The sequence below is a fragment of the Panthera tigris genome, chromosome E1, assembly GCF_018350195.1.
Source record: "Panthera tigris isolate Pti1 chromosome E1, P.tigris_Pti1_mat1.1, whole genome shotgun sequence".
Classification (NCBI taxonomy): domain Eukaryota; kingdom Metazoa; phylum Chordata; class Mammalia; order Carnivora; family Felidae; genus Panthera; species Panthera tigris.
In genome coordinates this window covers 43,526,734-43,551,062 of record NC_056673.1, presented here as the reverse complement: position 1 = coordinate 43,551,062, position 24,329 = coordinate 43,526,734, and the positions used below count along the sequence as shown (strand labels likewise).

Below are 24,329 nucleotides of genomic sequence, written 5' to 3'. Positions count from 1 at the left end.
TGGGGACCTCTGAGGCGGTCTTGGAGAGATCTAGAGCCAAGGGATTTTCAACTTTGGCGTCATAGACATTTTTAGACTGGATAATTATTTGGCATGGGGCGCTGGCTGTCCTGTGAATTGTAGGATGTTTAGCAGCCTCTACCTACTAGATGCCAGTGACACTTTGCACCCACCCCTAGAGGTGACAACCAAAACTATGTCCAGACATTGCCAAAATGGTCCCCGGGGGGCAAAATCACCCTTGGTGATCTAGTGCAATCCCCTGGCTTCTTCTCTTTACAGATGTGGAAACTATGGCCCAAGGTCACTAAGCAAGGCAGAGGCACAGGCAGAGGCACAACTAGGACTAGAACTTGGTTCTCCTGATTCAGGAGTTCTTAAAGGAGGAGAAGGAAATGACATACAGTTTGTACAACTCGTAAGTGGCAGAGCTCGGGTTGGAAGGAGGACATCTGGTTCCAGGGTCTGTATTCTCAACTGCCTCTCCAGATGCTGGAGAGATGAAGCCAAGAATCAAGTAGTCAAGGAAGCTTTCAATTTTACGTCAAAGAATATTTTATGATGAGTAACTAAGTACAACTTATGCCTTTCTTCCTTAATTAATTCTCCAAGAAATTGACAAAGTTTTCCATCTGTAAAGGTTCTCAGAACTTAGAAATGATAGGTTAGGAGGGTGAAGAGGAAGAGAAGGGTTGTTAAAACACTGAAGATCTGTATGTCTGGCCTCACCCCCCCCCCCACCATTGCCTGTATGCAGTTATAAAAAGGCATTCAGAAAATAAGCTACAGAAATCTGACTTTTGTATTTAGATATCAGACACTTTCTTAAACTGTTTAAACTTCTCCAACATCTCTCTGCTAAAGAATTAAACCACCTCCTTCATCTTCCTCTTTGTCATCCTTTTCTTCTTCCTCCCCCTCTTCCTGATTCTCTTCCTTCTCCTCCCCTCGACCCCTTTTCTTCTTCCGCTTCTTTTTGAGATTAGAAGCATTTTCCAAAATTTCAGATTTTTGTCATGGCAGTGAGGGTGTTGCCCGAAAATATAAAGATCTCTTTATCTGTTTCTGTTTTAAAATTTGAGCAGAGAAACTGCCCCAATTGAGATTTCTTAGTTTTCTTATTTCTGGCAGTTTCTGGAACTTAAGTGTGGCAAAAATCAGTGGACTTCTCTTGGCCTGAAGTAAGAAGTGTAAGTGTGCAATGTGTGGGATTGAATGGACGCTCTGTGACACTAAGGTTTATAAATAAACTACCACCCTAGTAACTGGATGTATTCAAATTGTCATGAGCTCAAAGACCTGAAGCATTGGTTGTAGGACTGTAATGTCTAATACTTAATAAGTCTAGTCCACTTTCTTCATGTGTTTTTTGGCATCTGTTGTAGCATTAATACAGGGAAGGAAGTGATTGGAATGGGTATGTCAGAAGCTTTGTCTTAAGTATATTGTCAACATAGAGATGGAACATAAATGTTAACTAATCATGTAGAAGTTAAGCACCATAACCTAACAAATGATATCAAAAGTGTATATGATAAAGTGCCAAATGAGTGGTCTAATTGAAAAGTCCTATAGCAATTTTAAGAGAAAGAATCACAGAAGACTTCATGGAGGAGGCAGAACTTAATTAGGCCTTGAATGCTGAGGGATTTGGGATAGGAGGGGAAAGGATGGTTATCCATGCCCTGGGAAGAGTGACAGACTCAGCAAGGTATAGAATCCACAGTTTAGACCAGTCTAGCAGAGCTGGTTTTGGAAGAAGCAAGAAATTAGATTTAAAAGTTAGGTTGGAGTTGTGTTGTAGAAAGCTGTGAATCAGGAGATGAGGACTCCTTTGTTTTACTGAATGTTTGACCTTCCAGACAGACTCCGGTGCTTCTCCTATGCTTCCTCTGTACCTTGTATGTACTTAGAATGTAGCTCTATTCTTAATATACTGTAATTATTCATTTGCATTACACACATTAGGGGGAATTTCTCCCTCTCAGCATTTTTGACATTTTAGGCTGGGGAATTCTTTGTTGGGAGAAGGGCCCAAATCTGTTTGTTGTAGGCTGTTTAGCAGCATCTCTGACCTCTATCCACTCAATGCCAGTAGTTCCCTCCTTCCTTCCTGCCTCCTGTGTAGTGATCAGAACTGTTTCCCCTGAATGGCAAAATCGCCCTGCATTGAGAACCAGGGCTCTAAGACTTTGAAGGCACAATCGTAATGTCTTTTTATCCATGTGTTGTCAGCATCAGGGCTGTTTGCAGTATGGTCTTTGGACCACTGCTGGACCATGAACCATTGTTACCAGTCCACAATGAAATAAATATTGAAACTCAGAGTAAGAATTTAGAAACTTTTTTTTTTTTTAGCAATTTAACATCATCACGTTTTTTATTGTATTTTGTAAAAATATTGATGAGAAACTTGTAAAAGAAAACTGGACCTTAGCATATATAGTTTGAGAAGTATTGCCCTATGTAAATATTTGTTAAATGAATGACATATTTTTTTTAAAGATTTTATTTTTAAGTAATCTCTACACCCAACGTGGGGCTTGGATTTATAGCCTAAGAGTTGCATGCTCTACCAACTGAGCCAGCCAGGTGCCCCGAACTGAATGAAAGTTTTGAACAAATGATTATAATGGGGAGTTATTGGAGGGCTTTTAGCAGTGGAATAAAACAAAGTTAATGTCTTAGGATAGTTAATGCTGTTATTCTGTGTGAAAAGGATTGCTCTAGAGAAGAGGTGAAAGACTGCCTAATTTGGCAGACGTAGATTAATTATCCAGTTGTGTGGTACTTAGAACCTGGATTGGGGTGGTGGCGATGGGGATGGAAAGGGAAGAAGAGATACAGAAAAGGTTACAAGGACGAAATTGATAGAATGTGATTACTTATCACGGGTGACAGAATTGGAGGTGAGAGTCAGGTCTCACTGGGAAAATGTTAGAAGTGAGAAGACCAGGACGACCTAGTTTGGGAGGAGTGGAGAATATTGTTGCACGCATTTTCATTACCATGAGAAGAATCTGGGACCTGAATTGAAGACAGGAAGACTTACTGGTGTTTTTATTTTGTGATGGCTAGCTTCAGTCACTTTACCCGTGTTTGAGAAGCACTCTGTTGACCACTCTTTCTTGAAATATCATTTTTACTTGGTTTCTCTCACTCCAAGGGTTTGTGATTTTCCTTATACCTCTGGCTATCCCTTTTGGGGTTTTTTGTGTCCTTTAAAATGCTGGAGTACTTCGGGAGTCTGTCTTAGACCTCCTCTTTTCCTCTGTGATTGTTCTCCCTGAAAATGATCACATCCATTTCCATAGCTGCAGTTAGTATCTTTACGCCATTAACTCTCAAGTTAATTTTATCTCAGTCTCTGTTTAAAGCTCTGGGTTTTTATCAGCATAACCTGTTGTCTATCTCATGATCACGCAGGTAAGTTCAAAATTCAATTAATTCATTCTGCCCTCCCATCCTCCCTAAACATGCTCCTACCGCTGTTTTCTGTCTTAGGCAGAGCTCTAGCCAAAAATCTGGGCACTTCTTTAACACTCCTCTCTCCCTCCCCTCTGGTTCCCAGTCACAGAATAGACCCTCTGTGCTGGTCTCCTCACTGTGTCAGGTCTGTCCAGTCTCTCCATCTTCCTCCCTCCACCCCCACCCCCCATCCGTGCCCCCGCCACTGCCTTCCTCCGGACACCGTCACCCCTTGCCTGCATTGCTCCTTGGGCCTTCAGCCTTGCCCATCTCCACTCCATTCTCCACACTGTAACTGGAGCGATTTTTATAAAAAGGCAAGTCTGATCCTGTCACTCCACCGGTTAAAACTCTTCCAGTAGCACTGCTTAACTCCCTGCGTGGTTTACAAGCCCTATGTGGTCTTGCCCCTGCTGAACTTCCCCTCTTCCCTCAGCCTGTGCCCCTCCCCATGCTCTGGGTTCCAGCCAACCTGTTCTATTTCAGTTCCTCTGATGGGCCACGCTACTGTCTCTTACCTGTGTATCCCGGGGTGTTTTCCACCGTCTTTTTATCCAACTCCTGTTCATCCTCACTATCAAAAACTCCAGAGAGGTAGTTGGTTGGTATGATTATATTGCCAGAGGTACTCTTATAGCTCTGTAGAGGTAAAAATCTTTAATACATTGCCTGTAATCAAAAATGTTTATAGATGTATTTCCTTGTCTTAAACTTTTGTTGCTATTGAAAATAGTTCAAGCATTAGATTATCCTCTTATAGTGTTTGATAATTACACATTTTGAAGTGTTTGTGGATAAGGTAGTCAAGAGGACACTTAGAGATATCTTTTATTTGTGAACTTATACTTTGGCTGATTTATCTTTACTTTTTATCACATTCCATCAGAGAGGAGGTGATAAATGCTCAACCACTTCTATAAATCTTGTCAGTTTCTTATATGTGAGTACTGATTTGGAAAAACGACGTCTACCTTGATAGGATGTTGGAGAAAGGGAGGTGGAAGAAGGAATTAGCAATAATGTTAGCAAAAAGCTGCCCAGAACTATATACAGCATTATTTAGAAGAGTATGATTCTAAAGAGACTTTTCGTAGGGTTCCATATGATTTGTTACTTGGGGCAGTATCCTTTGATAGTGTGTTCACAATTAAAAAAAAAAAAAAACCTGCAGGAAACTTGGGTTTTGCCTTTTGCTTTTTAAATAACATGTTGTTTTTTCAGGTTTTTCAAAGAAGTTAGAGTAGACAGCGGTAAATCCCTTCCATATACCATTTTACTAGTAGTGTAAAATTTGACATTGAAAGTCATTGTAGATGATGTATCCAGTGCTCAAAGATTTCCTGTACTTGTAGCTTTGAGTTCTTCACTAACATCTCGGGCTTTAACACAGTATCTTTTCTCTGGGCGAGTAATAGTTTGAGGTATATTCTTATTCTAGAGTGACTCAAAACTGATATATAAAGATACCCACATAGGCAGCTTGAACTTCTATACCATTTATACATGTATTTACTCGAATTTATCCACAATGACATAATTTTTTTGGAAGTGCTTTGATTTTTAAAAATCTACCTAGAGTCCTGTCATGAAGGAGGAAATTTAGCAAGACTTAAGAGCCTTTTGATAATGAATGGTTACTAGAGGGTAAACCTGTAATTAGAACGCTAAGCCCCACATTAGATATATTCAGTCAAATCTCAGATATATGTAGGAGAATTTATCCAAATTGCCGATTATTATTGCATTCCGGAGACATTTCTATGGTGTTCCATGACTACTTTTTGACCTGACACTTTTCCTGTGTTATTGGACTTTTCCTGCAGAACTTCTCTTTATCGATTCTCCTTGCTTTTCTGTCTGCTGCCTGATTACTTTGGTTTCTTCTGTAACTCCTCACTTAGGCAACCAGCTGTGGCTGCGATGAGCTCAGAAAGGGAGATAGGGAAGACGCACAGTACTTGAGTTACAGATTCTGTGTCTGTTCTTTCTCCAGCTGCAGAAGGCTGCCCATACCTGATCCTAAATCACAGAACTCAGCTGTTCAAAATTGAGATTTGTCTTATAAGTAGTAATGGCCCCACGTGGGACACGGTGTCAACATAAGGAGAGAAAGATGATAGTTTATTACCACAGTCAAAAGATTGAATCCTTTTCTCTATTTTTATCTAAAGGTTAATTTTTAAAAAGTTGAATGGGATGAACTTGTAGCTCCTTTGCTTCCTGCACTCAGTTGCTGCTGTCAAGGTATGACATTTTCTCAAAAGGATTGTCACCCATTTTGAGTTATCTAATACTCCTCTCTATGACATAACCACAAGTAGATATTTACTATATCTGTAAATATAGTAGATTTAAGTACATTAAGATGACTATGGTTTTAAATCAGAATTAGGCCAGGTTAGAGAAGGAGACCTTAGAAATTATCTAGTCAACATTTTCCAGATTTACTTAAACCTACTTAACCATACATACGTAAAGTTACAACTATTAATATTCCAAGGAGATACCAGTTTGAGAAACACTGATTTTGTCCATGTATTCTTCCCCCCCCCCCCCCCCCCCGATAAAAGATGCTCTTGGGGGTTTCTTTTTGCTCCTTTAAAAAATTTATTTTTATTTTTATTTTTTAAATATTTATTTTTGAGAGAGAGAGAGAGAGAGAGTGTGCAAGAGCAGGGGAGGGGCACAGAGAGAGAGGGAGACAGAGGATCCGAAGCAGGCTCTGCACGGACAGCAGGGAGCCTGATGTGGGGCTCGAACTCATGAACCGTGAGATCATGACTTGAGCGGAAGTTGGACGCTTAACCAACTAAGCCACCCAAGCACCAATTTCTTTTTTTTTTTTTTTAAGTTTATTTATTTTTGAGGGAGGGAGGGAGAGAGAGAGAGAGAAAGAGAACACACACACAAGCCGGGAAGGGACGGAGGGGGAGAGAGAATCCCAAGCAGACTCTGCACTGTTAGGCTTGAACTCACAAACTGTGAGATGAGCCAGACACTTAATCGACTGAGTCATCCAGGCACCCCTGTCCATGTCATTCTTATTTTGTAGATGAGAACACTGGGACCCCAGAAGAGTAAGCAGCTTATTTAAGCTAAAGTCACAGAAGTGGGGGCTAGAATCCAGGTTGCCTTGTTCCCAGTCTGGTAACCTTTAGGCTTCCTGATTCAGCCACTTAAAATAATTTGACTTATTATTGGGTTTCTTATTCCAGATTTCACAACTTGGATGTGAAGCCTCATTCTCTAGAACAAGCTTCACTATTTTTTGGAGTCTGAATTTGATTCAGAAAGCCCCTTCTTGCCTTTAGATCACTTCAGGCTCTCTGGTGGGCCTGGAGGGTTCAGAGACAGGGCCGCCTTCTTCTTTTCTTTTTTTTTTTTTAATCTGGTCATCTCACCAGCTTTTATAGGGTCTTTTAGATCTCCCAGATCTAAGATCTGTTTATAAAAATACTTTTATTAGTTCTTTTAATTATAGAAATGCATGTCTATTATTTCAAAAATACAAGTGAATGGGGCACCTGGGTAGCTCAGTCGGTTGAGCATCCAACTCTTGATTTCAGCTCAGGTCGTGATCTCACAGTTGTGAGATAGAGCCTCGTGTCTGGCTCTGTGCTGAGCATGAAGCCCACTTAGGATTTTCTCTCTCCCTCTTTGCCCCTCCCCTGCTCATGCTCTTTCTGTCTCTCTTAAAATAAATAAACTTTAAAAAAATACAAATGAGTAAAAGAAGATAATCACTAAGTATAAAAGAAAAAAAAAAAAGCACCTGAAAACTATTGTTAATATCTGGAGTATGTCATTTTACTAGTTTTTGCTTTGTACATGTATACACACATACACATGCACACACTCACATATGTATATATATATGTATAGAGGGGGACAAAAATGTATTTTATGGTTTGTAACTGCTTTTCCTCCACTCAGTAACGTAAACAGTCTTTCTTAAATATTCTTCTATAGTTTATTTTATAGAATGATAATGCAATGGTTTTATTAATCAGTCTACTACACTTAGACATATATATTATATTTACTTTTTCACTATTATCTACCATGTTATGATAAGGATGCTTAAAACTAAATATTTTTGCACATCCATATTTATTTAGGATAAATTCCTAGAAATGGAATCGCCATATCAAAGAGCATTCCCAAGTGTAAACCTTTTTTTCATGCATGGCCAAATTTAGACTTCCTTCTTAAAAAGTAAAAATGTTATAGATGAAATCAATCACTAAGTAGGTTCTCTGGATGAGAGAGAGAGAAATACAAGAACTGTAATGGTTTAGTGGGAAACTGATGGACAAGGTGTCAGGAGTTTTGGAGCCTAGCCTTAGAAATGTCATTGACTGATTGTATGACTCTTTAGTTTTAGTTTCCTCATTAGTAAGAAGGGGAAGATGGACTAGATATAGAAATCTTTCCAGAACTGCTACCATATGAATGAATGCTTCCTTTTAGTGAGATACGGGGTCCGTACATAGACTCTGGCAGGGAAGCTCATCCCTCAAGTTGTAGCTTCATTACCTTCTCTGGAAGATCCCTCACACATTTATCTTCCAGTAGAAGTAATTATTTTCCTCTTTGGCTTCTCATAGCCCTTTATTTTCTTTGTATATAGTCGTGTCTTTGGTTTTTAATATTGAGCTACTTATGACAAAGACCATCTTATTCATCTCCTTAAAGCACTCTGCTTAGCATATTTTGGGGTATATAGTGGATACTCAGTAAATATCTATGGGCGTCGAGAGTGGTACCTGGGTCTCCATGTCCCCAGCCTATGAAAGCAAAGAGCCTAGCTTCCAGCTAAGTGTTGTCTTTTCCCACTCTAAAGAGCTCACCAGGTTTCTTCAGTTTGGGGGGTTATTCCAAGATGTCTCTCTTCTGATGTCGCTTCTATTTAGTAACACGATGGTTCTCAATCTTTGAGGTCTATCAGAATTTGGGGAGCTTTATAAAACCCCCAAAATGAATTTCCAGATTCTCCTTCAAGTCCACTAAATCTGAGTCTCCAGCAAAGCTGACACCCAGTGCCTTCGGTAGCTGAGCCATCCCTGCAGGGCTCGCTTGGCATCAGGCAGGTTGGTGTTCAAGTTCTGGCTCTCTCATTGGCCAGCTGTGTCTCCGGGGGAAAGGCATTTTACCGCTACAAGCCTCAGTGCCTCATCTGCCAAAAGAAGAGTAAAAATAATACCTAGCTCCCGGGGCTATTTTAATGATTATAGAAGAGAACACGTTAAAGCCCTTAGCACATTGCTTCCGTAGCTACAGTTCTAGCCTCGGTCTGGCACTTCTTGGATTCTGTATGCATTAATTATTTATTCATTTCTTCTTCAAATAACATTTATATTTTTCCAACTCTTGGAAGTTAGTATACTCAGAGTGGAGGTTTACTAATTCCATTTCCGAAAAGTAATATCTCATGTGAATTTATTCATTTGTCCAAGCATTTAGTGATGATTTTTAGAATACTTTTACTGTAGGTAATATATGGCTATATCTCCAGAAGCTTTTACCATCTTCCATTAGAATTCTTACTGAAATGAATTCTTGAAGTGTTCAAAACTTTGTTACATTTATTAAACATTTTTTTCCTTATCTTACAAATAGTAATCTCTTCCCAGTTACCTTTATTTTCTAGGTCCTTCGAGTCATGTTTCTTCCCCTTTTCCTTTGTATGCATTTTTTTTTTTAAATTAAGACTTTTTTTTGAGAGAACAGACTTGAGAGTGTACTGGCACGTGTGGGGAAGGAGCAGAGGGAGAGGGAGAAAAAGAAGCAGACGTTAAGCAGACCTGGGGCTTGATCTCACAACCATGAGATCGTGACCTGAACCGAAATCAAGAGTCAGATGCTTAACCAACTAAGCCACCCAGGCGCCCTAAGACTTTTTTTTTTTTTTTTTTTTTTTTTAAGAGTAGTTTTAAGCCCACAGCAAAAAGGAGGGGAAGATGCAGAGATTTCCCATATACCCCTGTCCATATACATGCATAGCCTCCCCCATCATCAATATCTCCTACCAGAGTGGTATCTTTGTTATGACTGAACCCACATTGACACATCATAATCACCCAAAGTCCACAATTTACTGTTTGCTCTTGGTATTGTGCATTCTGTGGGTTTGGACAACTACATAATGACATGTATCTATCAATTATTATGGTATCATACAGAATATTTTCACTGCTCCAAAAATCCTCTGTGCCTTCTCCCCCCATCCTTGGCAGTCACTGACCTTTTTACTGTCTCCATAGTTTTGTCTCCGGAATGTCATATTGTTGGAATCATACAGTGGGTAGCCTTTTCTGATTGGTTTCTTTCATTAGCAGTATGCATTTAAAGTTCCTCCGTGTCTTTTCACAGCTCGATAGCTCATTTCTTTTTAGCGCTGAATTATATCCCATTGTCTGGATGCACCACAGCTCATTTACCCATTCACCTACTGAAGGGCATCATAGTTGCCTGCACGTTTGGGCAATTAAGAATAATTATGAATAAAGCTCCTACAAACATCTGTGTACAGGTTTTAGTGTGAACATAAGTTTTCAACTCCTTTGGGCAAATACCAAGGAGTGCAATTGCGGGAAAGAGTATGCTTAGTTTTGTAAGAAGCTGTCTTCCAGAATGGCTGTGCCCCAGTGCATTTCCACTGGCAACAAATGAGAGTTCCTGTGTTCCACATCCTCATCAGCATTTGGTCTTGTCAATCGAATGGATTTGGGCCATTGTAGAGGTGTGTGGTGGTATCTTGTTGCTTTAATTTGCATTTCCCTGATGACATATGATGTAGGGCATTTTTTCATATGCTTATTTGCTATCTGTATACCCTGTTTGGCTTTTGGCCCATTTTTTAAATTGGGTTGCTTTCTTATTTTTGAGTTTTATGAGTTGTTGGTATATTTTGGTGCTTTATCACATGTGTCTTTTGCAAATATTTTCTCCCAGTCTGTGCCTTGCCTTCTCATTCTCTTGACATTGTCTTTCATTGACAGACAATTTTTAATTTTAACAAAGTCTAGCTTGTCAGTTATATCTTTCATGGATCTGGCTTTGGTGTTATGTCTAAAAAGCTGTTGCCATACCCAGTGTCATCTAGGTTTTTGCCCTCTGTTATCTTTTAGGAGTTTTATGGTTTTGTGTTTTACAGGTAGGTCTGGATCCATTTTGCATTAGTTTTTTGTGAAAGGTGTGAGATCTGTGTCTAGATTCTTTTTTTTTTTTTTTTTTTTTTTGCATGTGGATGTCTAGTTGTTACAGCTTCATTTGTTGAAAGGATGATCTTTGCTTCAGTCAATACATTAACATATTGCCTTCGCTCTTTTGTCAAAAACAGTTGGCTATACTTGTGTGTGCGTGCATTTTTTAAGTCCATTATTGAATACTCCTAATATTTTTCTGCTTTGTTTTTCGGATCACTCCTTTTTTCTTTTTTTATAGCTTTAGTAAATCACACTTGAACTATAGTGTAGCCTCCTTATTATCTTCCTAGCCTTCAGTCTCCTTTTTCCTTCCCATCCTGGAATATTTATTTCAAAATTCATCCTCTTTGCAATACTAGCTGGTTCTGTCAAAGAATAGCAAGGGAATTATAGAATCTCAGCATTGCAAGGGATCTCAAAAATCATTTAGTTCATGTGCTTTGGTTTGAATTTTCTCTCCATTTTTGCTAAATGACTTCTGTCAAGTTCCGTAGTCTAAGTTCGAATTCCTTCAGTGTCAGAGGACTCGTTCCCTTCGAATGTTGCATTCCATTTTTTGGACAACTGTACGTTAGAGTCTTCCTTACGTTAAGATGAGATGTGTAGCTTCTACACATCTCCCCCCGCCAAGACTATATAGAGCAAGGATGCTTCTACTTCCCTGTGGAAGCCCTGAAGATATATGAAGAGAGCTTTTCCATCCAGACATAAAGGCCCCCAAAATTCATCTTTTCTCTAAGCTAAATCCCCCAGCTTGGTTGGTGCCTCCAGCCAATCCTTTTATAATTTATTTTCAGCCCTTTACCATCCTATTCACATTTCTCTGAACTTTAACATTTGTTTATATTCACCTTAAGTTGTGAAACCCAGAAATCATGGTGTACTGCACGTGTCGTCCCTGTTCTGAAATAGACCAGATCTATCCATCCGTTGTTCAAAACCTTAGTCTTCTTTTAATGCACACCGAAATTGCATTAACATTTTTGACATCCACATTCTATCTTGGATCCTATCTCATGTTGAATTTACTGTTGAGTAAAATCCCCCAAGTCATCTCTCACACAACCATACCTCCCCCAGCCACACTTAAGCACAGAGATCTTACATTTATTCTCGGTAACTTTTTTATCTTGTTAGAATAGTTCTTCGGCTGTTCTACAGCTACAACTTGTCAAGGAATAAAAATGTGTCCTCCTCAGCTTATGATTTAATTAAGGCTATAGAAAATATACACTAAATAAAACGAAAATCTAAGAACTGTTAGAAAACAACTTAATAGAGTGTCAGTTGAAACTATGAAGGCTGGTTCTCAGTGTCCTCTGGCCTCTGCATTAGCCTCATCTCACGGGAGGGACTTATCAACTAGTCACCTTCCTCCACTCCACTCCAGACTTAATGAATGAATTCACATTTCTAGGAGTGATGCCTGAAAATCTGCATTTTAATAAGCTCCGTTGAATGTTGGTGCATGTTAAAGTTTGACTATTGCTACCGTAAGTGTTGGAGAGTAGGACCACGGACGTGATGCGAGCGAGGTGGCATTGACGCAGTTAAATGTGATGGGGTTGCGTGGCATTACTTAAGGAGGTGATTTCTGAGGAACAGAAGAACATGAACTTGATAGAGCGAGAAGTTCCAGATGTGGGAAAGGAAAAAGTTGTCTGCTTCAGAAGACAAGATATTTGCTAGTCTGTAGCAGACGCCTTACAGAGCAGCAAGTACAACAAGTTGAAAGCCAAGGGACAGGGAAAAAGAAGAGAGGAAAGTTGTAAAATTCTGAAACCAGTGAGAATACATGCTGCCAGGTGGCAGCAAGGCAGGACCTGCCATAATGGAAGCATGATCTTTGTCATCAAGAATTCATGAAATACCAGGCCACACCCTAGGAGGGAGTGTAACAGGGTGGGGGTGTCGGCGGAGATTAGTTTGGAGAGTTGCTACACATACCCCATCTTTGGTTCTGGGCTATCTAATGAGAAGATCTATATTAAATCTCAGTTGACTAATTTGGATGTAGACCAGTCAGGTGGTAGACATCACCCAGCTGCTTGGTGCTCAGGGCGTAGGCCTTTTTCACTTATCGTAACGGAACTCAAAGAGAGTTCTGAGAGTGCTCTAAAGTTGGTGGGGCGCAGCAAGTCTCTGCTAGACAGAATGATACCCGTGGATGATTAGAGACCTGACTGTACAAATGGGGTCAGGGCCTTAAATATTTGGTAAGTGCACAGCTCAGCAGATGTAGATGATGACCTGTGTTAGACGCTGGCTGCCAGTCTTTGAAGCAAACAAACAAACAGAAAGGGCCTCCTGTATTGTGAGTTGATGGAAGTTATGCTCCAAGTCCTCACTGCATGGCTGGAAAATTCAAAACCATTTCTTAAAGTCGATAATCATAGCATACTACTCAAATGATGAGTTGGATGGAACTAAGAAAATACTCATGATTCTAGGAGAAGTTGGAATCACACAAACTTTAGAACAAAAGATCAGATATTAATTTGTGATCGTATTTCTGCAAGTGCACGCACTGTTTAAAAATAAGCATTCAAATCTGGTTTGCACAACTGCAGAGAAAAGCTTGCAAGACTTGTGAATATGTCCTGACTTGCCACTAGTCTGCTGATAGTCTCCCTCTTAGGCAAATGTGGCAAATCTGTCTGCATTTGAACTGGAAGCTACTTGAACTAACCCCTTAAACATCAGTTATATTCAGAACCCACTTCACACTTTCTTTATAGATCATGTTGCCCCCCAAATGAAGTAAACACTCCTTACCCTGATGCTAATTTGACAGAGATCACTTCTAATGTATCATCATTCTGTTCGCTCTTGTGTGAAATCACTGGGTTGCGTTTTTCTTATATATATACATATATATATATATATATACGTATATATATACGTATATATATATATATTCCACACACCCCCCCCCCCCGCCCCAGCCTTTCGGATATCTAAAAGTTGACTGACTGTTTTTCCTTGGTGCAGCTTGCCTCTGATATCATCTCAGGAAAACAAAGAAAATTCACTGCTTTTTAAAATAAAAGAGCCTAGGGGTGCCTGGGTGTTTCAGTCGGTTGGGCATCCGACTTCGGCTCAGGTCATGATCTCGCGGTCCATGAGTTCGAGCCCCACATCGTGCTCTGGGCTGACAGCTCAGAGCCTGGAGCCTGTTTTGGATTCTGTGTCTCCCTCTCTCTCTGACCCTCCCCTGCTCATGCTCTGTCTCTCTCTGTCTCAAAAATAAATAAATGTTAAAAAAATAAAATAAAATAAAATAGCCTAGCAAATTACTTGTTACTTTTTTGAGATAATGTTTTATAAGATTATAAACAGCAAACATTACTGTTTATTCATTTTAGTGCAGTAGTAAGGCTATATATTTTGCTTTGAGCTATTTTAAGAAGAGAGATTTCAATTAGTATTTTAGAAATCTTATATTTTCATGTATCGTTTTAATCAGAGGCTGGATGAGCCTTATTAGAGTGGATAGGGTCCTCTTCAACTTAGACTTTCAGGCCAGAAATCATTTCAAGCTATTTGTAGTACACACCTTAAAGCCCCTTCAAGTTGTCCCCACCAAAATTGGTATGATTATAATCGCTGGTTATCAACAGCTGGGGCTCAAATAGTATTCCAGGTTTTATACATTGCTGGAGAATTGCTGATTCATCTGAGAGAATAAGAAGTGAGGTGGGAAGGTTGATCTGCAGAGGGCAGGCTGTGGTCATGTAGCATGACAAATAGGCTTTTGGATGAAGTACCCAGAATTAGCCTCAGTTCCCCCCAGTTGACCAAGTCATTCCAGGTGAGCTGCAGGAGAACAAGGTGTGTGCCCCTTGAGAGAGGGAAGTGGCAGCTGGGGACTATGACAGTGGTTACACTGGGGAGATACAGGGGACTTTGGAGAAGAAGCATACTTAGGGTAGAATAAGGTGTGGAGGAGATAGAAGGATGCACGCACATGGAACCGATAGTCATGGTGGCTTGGTTTATGCGAAGGAGCTGCATGTTGACCCTAAATAAATTTGGAAAACTCGAGGCATAGATAAGAATGGACTCTGCCTGAGGCATAAGAGAAGCAGGCAGGATTGCTTCTGATAGTAATCCACCTGGAAGATAGAGGCTAAAGCTTTGGAGAATCCTAACTGCAACACTAGTCAAATCTTTGCGAAACTGCCGACTTATTTACTACTGTGCTCATTTGGAGCTTGAGGTCCAGCAGAATGTGTACTATAATTTGCAATGTTCAAGTGACAATAGTGTTAGATAAGTTAAGGGGTCACAATAGTCAGTCTCAGAAAGAATTACATAAGCAGAATAGTCATTTATTTTCAAGCTTTACAGTCACCTAGCAGTGATGTAATTCTCAAAACAGTTGGGGAGACTGGTTTCATTTCACCGCTTATCTCCAACAAGATGGTAGAGAATAATTAATCGATAGACAGTATTTATGAGCTCTTACTGTATGCCAGCAAGTGTACTAAGTGCTTTATGTGCATTATATTTCATCCTCATAATGACTTTCCGAGGTGGTTGCTGTTATTATCTCTAGCTATTAAAACCGAAGAAGCAGGATTTGAAACCAGGCTAGCTGAGTCCAGAGCCCCCACTTTTAACAATGTATATATAAAACTCAATTTGTTTAATACAAAAACTGTCCTTTATTCTGAGATTATGTCCACCCTACCTCTTGATATGAAAAAATATTTTTATGAAATGGTGGGGATAGATGTCAAGTTTGATTTTGTTTTTAAGAAGCCTTTACCTTGCAAAATAAAAAACTAAGTAACCCCATGACAGCGCTTCTCCTCAGTTAAACAAAGGGGGGGGGGTGTCTTTTACTATTTTGTGAACTCTAAGTCTGAGAACCACTGGTCAGAAAAGTGGGACTCAGTAATTTTTAATGTTCTCTAGAGATTTTTCACTAGATTTGTTTCCTAATACATTTAATCCAGTCGGTCCTCATCTGTCTGGTACCTGACCACAAATCATATGTTCATCCTTTGGACAGATATCTATTGTGAAACACAATTAGAATATAGTTTTGTAGTTCATATTTTAGGAAGTTGTTAAAAAATGCTTTATGACAGGTGGTCTAGAATGAGATACAAGCAAGCCGTATACTAAATTCTTTACTGAATGTAGTCTTACGGTGAGGTTCCAGTGTGTCACTCACTTAAATCCTTAGTAAATAATGGCATTATCGTTGGCTGTGTTTATTTCTTGGGCATTTGATATTGTTTGTACCTTTAGTAGTAGCTGTTATATAATGATATGTCAATAAATGTTCATACTTTTTTCACTGTCAGTAACACTTAAAGAACAAAATGAAAGAGGAAGGGTAGCCCTGCGAGAGAGGAATGAACAGCGGAGGCAGATAAGAAGCTGTCTGGCTTACTTGCTGTTCCTAAGTGCAGCCTTCGGTGTGTTTTAGTTCTCTCTCTGTTATTCTTGACTTTGGCGTTCCTGTTGGGGACTTACTCAACAATCTATCTTCACGGTTCTTTGAATTCCTCATTTCCAGTAAATTTTGCTTCGTTCCATCTCAGCCACCCCCTCTTTGGTCATACTGAAGGCTTCACTCTTACCAGTAACCACCACTTGAGAGATCTCAGTGTTAAGCATCCAGCACTCAAGCCGCCTCGCATTTGTCCTAGGCTTCTAGCATTCCCTCACCCCCTGCTCTAACTGCTTTGATCCCACGGGACCCTCCAGTTCATTTACTCTGACACGTTTTGTTCTCTGTTCCCTCTTTACCCAGCTTCAATTCCATGGTCTATCATGTTTATCCTCCTCAAATACAACTTTAGTGGCCTTGCTCCTCATCTTCTATGTGTGTCAAAGCCCCAGGTATGTCTCCCCTTTCTGCCTACTCTGTGTCGGTACCCAGACTACTGAATATGGCTTAAGAAAAGCGCAAAGCTATGGTGACTGATCTTACTTTGAAATTAAGAATCACATCTCAAGTGGGCCCTCGGTATTCCTTGGCATCAGTATTTTCTGGTATTCCTTCTGTATTTCCTTAGTTTAGCCAGTTTACTCTCCTGCTGTCTAAGATGACTAGTTCCTCTTCGTTCTCCTCAGATCTCCAGCACCACCTCTTCCAGTCCACCCTCCCTCACCAGCAGCTGACGACCTGGAATCAGGATTTCATTGAGAAAATAGAAGTAGTCGGAAGAGAACGGCCACCAAATGTAGCATTTGTTGAATGAGTGAAAGAATACGATATCCCAGAACTTGATTTACTCCCATATGCAAATATAATTGGCAACTTAGATTCCAAAACTGTATATAAATCTATTTTTGGCCATTTTAGATTATGCTTTTCACTACCACTGTCCTTTACGTTACTATAACCAAGAGTTGTTAATATGTTTGTGCCGTATCCAAATAAAAATTAGGTATTTTTAAGAAGATGATCATTAACAGGAACAGTTTATAAAATAAGCACTTAAGTCATTCAACACAGGAAATTAAGAGAAGAAATCCTTTGGAACTATGTTTGATTATGCTGTCCGCCCACAATTGTTCTTATATAAGTTCTAGAGGAAGGAAAAAAGATGTGAATGACTTACAAATGAAGACAAAGCCTTAAACTTTGTGGAAAGTGGAGGGAAAATGTTGAGAACAAGTCCTGTGATGGTTTCGCCCTCACACTTTGGGAAAATTAGATAACAGAATTTAGTTATAAATATGTTGTCTTTCTCTTTTTTTTTAAATGTCTTTTTATTTATTTTGAGAGAAAGAGAGAGAGAGAGAGAGAATGCCAAGCCGGCTCTGTGCTTTCAGTGAGAAGCCCAGTGCAGGATTCGATCTCACGAACCACGAGATCATGACCTGAGCCGAAATCAAGAACAGGATGCCTAACCGACGGAACCACCCAGGCGCCCATAATATGTTGACTTTAAATTAGTGGTTTTATTTACTTTATGTTGCTCAATTTTAAGGTTCAGTTTTGAACAAAATAAAGTGGTTCAAGCCAAAAAAAAGTCAAGATTCTTATGCCAGCTTTAATGAAATTTGTATTTATAGAATTGAATAAGAAACTGCACCTTACGTAACACTGTTAAGTTACTTATAGAATCACAACAAAGAGGAGAGTCCCTCGGTGACCTGAGTTCCATATGCTGAGTTCACTTACCTAATGGCACCTATGTGCTCAGGGACACTTTCCCACACATCTTCTTAGTTCCCCACGGTCTTTCCAAATCTTTACCAAGCTTCCCAGTATCCTGTCCTCATCCCTCATTTTGTAGGTGAACTAGCTCCTACTTCACATAGTAAATAGAATCCAACGGGCATAACCTCAGCTTACTTCCTCCCCCCTTTTCTTAACTCGTCTTGCAAGGTATTTCTCTCAAAATTCCTCCTTTGTATTGCCAGAGTTCCCCAAATCGTGATCTCTGTTTGTTCCTGCTTATATTACTTAGCTTCCTTCTCCTACCTCAACCCAAAATGATCTGACCCCGACCTAAGACCTTATGGCCCAGATAAGCATGAACTTCCTGGGTTTAAAAAAAAATTTTTTTTAATGTTTTATTTTATTTTTGAGAGACAGAGAGCATGAGCGGGGGAGGAGCAGAGAGAGAGGGAGACACAGAATCCTAAGCAGCTCCAGGCTCTGGGCTATCGGCACAGAGCCTGACACGGGGCTCGAACCCACAAACTGTGACATCATGACCTGAGCCAAAGTCGACGCCTAACTGACTGAGCCCCCCGGGCGCCCCTGAACTTCCTGGTTTTTAAATCTAGTGTTCTCTTCCCAGGCCTCATCCTCTGTCTCTGCAGCATTTGTCCCTACGGTCATACTCCTCTGCTTAAAACTTCTTGTGGCTTTCCATGTGCCCAGAGCAGGCATTCAGAAACATGGAACCAGTAGTTTTGATATCTTTTCTGAGCTTTCAACCTATTTTTTAATGGACATTTCTGCCTGAATCTCAAACGCCTTAATAGCCAAAAACAAAGTGATGATTCCCTCTAATCTCCTGTTGCTAACTTCTTAGTGATATTCTGGGGTTATCATTATTTTACCATGAGCCCAGGCTACATACCTTAAGGTCAACGTTGATTCTTCCTCTTCCTCTTATTTTCTTTTGGTCTTTGAGTGCTGATGAGTATCTCCCAAATCTTCCTTTCTTTTCCTACTACAGTTTCTTATGACTGTTGCCTCTTTCCATTTCTGGTCTCTTGCCTCAGTAGCACATTCAGAGGTTTTAACTTTGGATTCCATGAATAGATCTCAGAGGATCTAAGAATACCCTCAAAATTGCATGCACATTTTTTTAAATGTGCATTTTTCTGGAGAGGTCCATTAGACTATTCCATGGGGAAGAAGGTAAGAGAATGAGAGAAAATGACAATTTAAATGAGTCAGTTCCACTGATTTCTCTGCTTTCCAAGCCTGCTCTGTGCTGTTTTTAGTTCACCAGCCCAGGGCACTCACCTCTAAGTAGTGAGGGGGTATGTAAGACATAAAGAAAGAACAAGTGAATGGATCAGTTCAGCTTGGCAGTCAGGACAGTCCAGCAGCCACAGATCAGAGGCTTCCCAGCATCAGAGCCAGGTCTTAATGCCCTGCAGAAGCTCAGGAGAAAGCTGGGGCATCAGTAGGGAGGTGTCCTCCTAAGGCCTCTGGACCCATTTTTTCCTGTGCTTCCAAAGGACTTGGAGGGAAATGAAAGCTTAACTGGCAAAAATCCAGAGCCAGCCAGTGAGGCAATGTCCCCGGAAAAAGGTTAAAAACATTCCTCCAACTACACTTGTACCCCGTGATCTTTGTTCTCTAGACCTTCCTCCACTCTACCGCCAGAGTTAGTTTTTAAACATATCTCATTGTACACCCTCCCTGATTAAAAACCTCAGGTTTTTATAAAACAAATTAAAAACTCCTGGGCATGGTATCAAGGTCTTCTGTAGTTGGGAGCCTGTTAGCCTCGTCTCCAGCTCCACCCCCCTCCCCCCCACCCCCGCCCAGCTCCAAGGCTATAGCCACAACAGGTTACTACTGGCTGTTTTGAAAGGACAGCTTCTATGTCCATACCTCTATGCCTTTGATCATGCTACTTTCCTTCATTAGGTGCCATTTCTTCTCCCGTGCCCAATCATGAACCTCCTACTGTCCTTGAAAGCCCACACTAAATTTTGTCTCTTCCCCTGTTGTCCATCCCTAATTTTCTGCCATCACCCTGGCAGGATCTGTCTCTCTTGGCCAGGTTCCAAAAACATTTCATACATATCTCTGATAATGTCTTATTATATTATAGATAACCTATTTTTATTTCTGTCTTTCCTACTAAACCAGAAATGCCCTGCAGGTAGGGACTGCCTTTTTCATGTTTGTATCCCTAACACCTAGTTTCATGCCTAGTCCAAACAGGAGCTTAATACACTTTTGTTGAATGGAATTACTTACGAAGAGTTTTTATGACTCATTTAAAATTAGAGACCAATGCTTATTTAATAAGTCAGAATAGGCTATCATAACAGTAGTAATAACAAAGTCCCATTTCCACCGCTTATTCAAGTAACTGCTTCCTTTGTGGAAGTGGATTTTGAAAATCTTCACATGTCAATGTCTATTTTTGATGTGCTTTCTTGAGATCCTGAAAGAATTTTAGTTCTAACACGGGCTAGAGCTTCTATGACATTCCTGTTGGTGTCATATTGAATAGATTCTGTCACTTCAGAGATCTGTATGGTAGACAGTAAGTTCCATAGATATAAATTTTATCTCTTTCTCTTCAACTTCATGGTAATATTTTGTGAATTGTTTATTTTATAAATCTGAGTCGATTTAATTCAAACCACATTAAATCGAGCATTTTCCATGTACAAAAACAGAGTTACAGAGTTAAGACTCTAGTACAGACAGTCCCCAACTTGTGATGGTTTGACTTAATGCTTTTTGACTTTATGATGGTGCAAAAGCGATATGCATTCCGTAGAAACCGTACTTCAAGTTTTGAATTTTGGTCTTTTCCTGGACTAGAGCTGGGCAGCATGAATTCTCTTGTGATTCTGGGCAGCGGCAACCTGCAACCCCAGACAGCCACGCCATCACATGGGTTGTTTTCAGCTTACAATGGGTTTATCAGGAGGTGCCCTCATCATAAGTTGAAGAAGATCTATATTTATAAATTATGTAGCTCTGCTAAGTTTGCAAAGTCCCAGTCATTGCAAATATGTGTTCTAGGTATTTAAATTAGTCCAGCTGTGAAAGTAAACACTATTCCATAAATTAAGAGCTTCAAATAATTTTTTAAAATGGTCTTCTTTCCCTCATTTTCTTTGAGGTTTGTAGGAAAGGAGTCAACAATTTACTTAGCCATTTATTTAAGAGTACATATTCTGTGCTAGGCATTGTGGTGGATGTTTGCGATGCCGGATGGATAAGAGAGCACCTTGAATAGTTCATGGTCTAATAGAGAAGAAGGTATATAAACAAATAATTGCAACTTAAACCTTGGAGAAGAGGAACTCTTCTTCTTTGAGAACCAGTGCTGAGGTGGAGATTGGATGCGTCTGCAGATAAATTTGTGGATAGGGAAGCAATAAGCTGAAGGGAGTTCACACCTGTTCGTCTTTTTTAAAAAAATATGCGAAGCAGGAATCTAGATCTTCTCTATGAATTAGTGGCACGGGGTAGCACTTGAGAAGAGCAGAGCAGGGAAGATCTGGAAAAGTAGTGCAGAGAGCGGAAGGTGGTCTAACAAGAACAAGTAAAAGGTGGCAGGCAGTATTGACAAGCAGTGAGTGTGGAACTAAAGTTGGATAGCATGAAATTGTGAGGACATCCTGTCAGCACAGTGCTGTAATTTTCTCTGGCTGTGCTCTGTGGCCCATGCATAGGTGCAGTAAAGCCATATTGTGTTCAGGGCCTGTGGGATGAGTAGAACAGAAGTGTAAGAAGGCCAAGGAGTTGAGAACCCTTGAAAGAAAGTATAGCTTAATATGGAAGGAAGTATGGTTAGGAGGTAGTTGATAAACTTGGAGAAAGTTAAGAAATTGGAGGATGAGGATAAGGCCTGGCACTTTGTAGGGCCTCAGTAAGTCTTCATGTTCTCCTTTGTGGCCCCCCCATCCTGTGCCGTTTTTCACCACCACCATGCCCACCTCCCTCTGCTATGGTTTACATGAATCGTTTCAAATCATGATGGTAGCGGTTGGCTCAGAGGGTAAGATGAGGAGCAAGGTTCTAAAGTTTTCATCAAAAGTGTCCCAGGGGCTTGGATGCTGGCAGTGCTTCTGTGATTTTTGCCTCTAGGGGAAGCTCAGGGCTTATCCCCTTATCTCCCTACTACTTGTGTTTCCAAGGGTGGATCAAGGGCAAAGACATTTATTGGACCATGATTCTCAGGACAGGAATTTACTCTGTGAGGAAAGGGTTAAGACTGTAAGCCTTCAAGGGTTTCCACTAAGTTCCCCTTGTCTCTATAAATCTAACCGTAAGCACAGATCTCATTACTTTCAGAATTTTAAAGGAGAGTCTTTTTTTTGACATATAGAAGCAGTGACCATACTGATAACCCAAAGGATCTTCCTACTCAGAAGTTAAAATTCCCAGTAGAGTTGGTTGTACCTTGTGATAGCTTTTATGGGACTTATTAAATGTATTGTCATATTTTTTTTAAAGAAATTATTTCTTAAGGCTTTCGTTCCAAGTGAGGACAAACACTATGTATATTCCATTTTCAGAAATTTTCTTTTTCACCTATTTTTTTGAGTGTGACACTGAAATCTAATAAATTGTTATTTCACAAAGTGCCTTTTTGGTGTAGTATAAGGAAAAAAACTTGTAAAAAAAAAAAAAAAGAGTCCTGCACCCTAAGTGTGAAACTGCTGGAAAGGTGGGAATTCCTAGAGCGAGTAAACTGAAACCACAGGTCACTGCAATCTTAGAAGTGGAGTAAATGCTCGTGAAGAGTTGGCTAAAAAAAACCCTGGGGAGTCAAAATCACCAGTCTTGCTCTTTCCCTGTTGTTACTGATACCTTTCAAGGTATTTAGCAATGCTTGCTTAGAAAAGAATTGAATACTATTCTTTTGAAACTTCGTCTTCATCTTGGTGGCTCTGAGAAAAGTGTGTGCCTCCCTTGGCATTAGTCACATGAAGTAGGACATTCAACTTTACCCACTAAGTGTGTGACATCCGTCTGGATCTTATGGATTGCCTATACCAGTCCAACTCAAAACATGTTTGCCCATTCTTCGAGGGCTTGTATCAACAGGTACACCTATAATTTCTATGACTAAGATACAGTTTCCATAGCCTACTGTGTTATAATAGATTTGTGTTGGGTTAAATTTGCCTAAAAGCAGATCTCTTTTATTCCTTGACTTTAAAGGAGAATGGAAAATAAGTAATAGTTCCTAATTAGGAATTTAGGTCAAAGAGACGTTTTCAGAGTTAAAAGTATTTGTTTTAAATGATAGTTCAAATATACTTTTCTAAAGACTTTTAATTGGCAGCTTTCCCCCTCAAATTTTGGCACTCGTGTAGGAATTGCTTCTGGATTCTCTGTTAAAAAAAAAAAAAAGAGTTTTAGGGGTGCCTGGCTGGCTCGGCCAGTAGAGTATGCAACTCTAGATCTCCAGGTTGTGAGTTCAGACCCAAGCTGGGCGTGGAGCCTACTTTAAAAAAAAAAAAAAAAAAAAAGAACTTTAGTTGTTCATTCTTGTTTTGCTCATGGCACTTGGATATTATATGTTAATGGCATGACTATAGTTTTCCTAACATTCATATGAAGAAGAAAGGAAACTCCTTTAGATGTCTCACTTGGATTTTAGGTGGTTAATATAAGACTGTTTTCTTTTGTTTTTTAGGTTGCAAACATGTTAAAGGCATCCTGTTATATGGGCCCCCAGGTTGTGGTAAGACTCTCTTGGCTCGACAGATTGGCAAGATGTTGAATGCAAGGGAGCCCAAAGTGGTCAATGGGCCGGAAATCCTTAACAAATATGTGGGAGAATCCGAGGCTAACATTCGTAAACTCTTTGCTGATGCTGAAGAGGAGCAAAGAAGGGTAATGTTAATATAACTTAGTACAAGTTTGTTATCACTTAATATGATGAATGAAACCCAAAGCTGTGGTGGAAAACTTGTTTCTGTGACCTGTATTTTGAAAAGCATGCAGGTGAAATTTATTTAGTACCAAATTATATCACTGAACCAGGGATTATGGGAGATTTACATGATGGGAACAAATGTCATTACCCAAATATACACAATACAAAGATAGATGATTGTGTAAGCCAAAGGTTTTGCAAAAACAGATCATGAATTTATTTTCAGGTGTCACTTTTATTCCACATTATTTTCAGAGACTTGAACTCATTTATCCTTTGGAAAAGGGGGAAATTAAACTCACATGACTTGTAGAATTATGTATATGTAAGGTCCATGTGCAGAAAGCAGCTTGTTTACTTACCATTGAGTCACCTCAGTTGTAGAGTGACAGGTAAGAGTTGTTAGGCCTCAAAGGAAAGCTTGATGTGGGTCTTAGGAAAAAAATTAATTAAAAGTCAAATCAGAGTTTACTAATTGTTATGGTTAATTTCATGTCAGTTTGATTGGGCCTCAGGGTGCCCACACATTTGGTTAAACATTATTCTGGGTGTGTTTGTGAGGATATTTCTGTATGAGATTACC

General features: G+C 39.8%; 1 protein-coding gene across 2 annotated transcripts in view; it reads left to right on the top strand.

The window, feature by feature from the left end:
- The window catches only part of NSF (N-ethylmaleimide sensitive factor, vesicle fusing ATPase), a 146,425-nt gene that overhangs the window by 50,568 nt on the left and 71,528 nt on the right, over positions 1–24,329 (top strand). For both annotated transcript variants that reach the window (XM_042965732.1, XM_042965731.1), the window contains exon 9: positions 23,504–23,703. In XM_042965732.1, the coding sequence (XP_042821666.1) occupies positions 23,504–23,703 (200 nt within the window). The remainder of the gene's footprint in view (positions 1–23,503; positions 23,704–24,329) is intronic.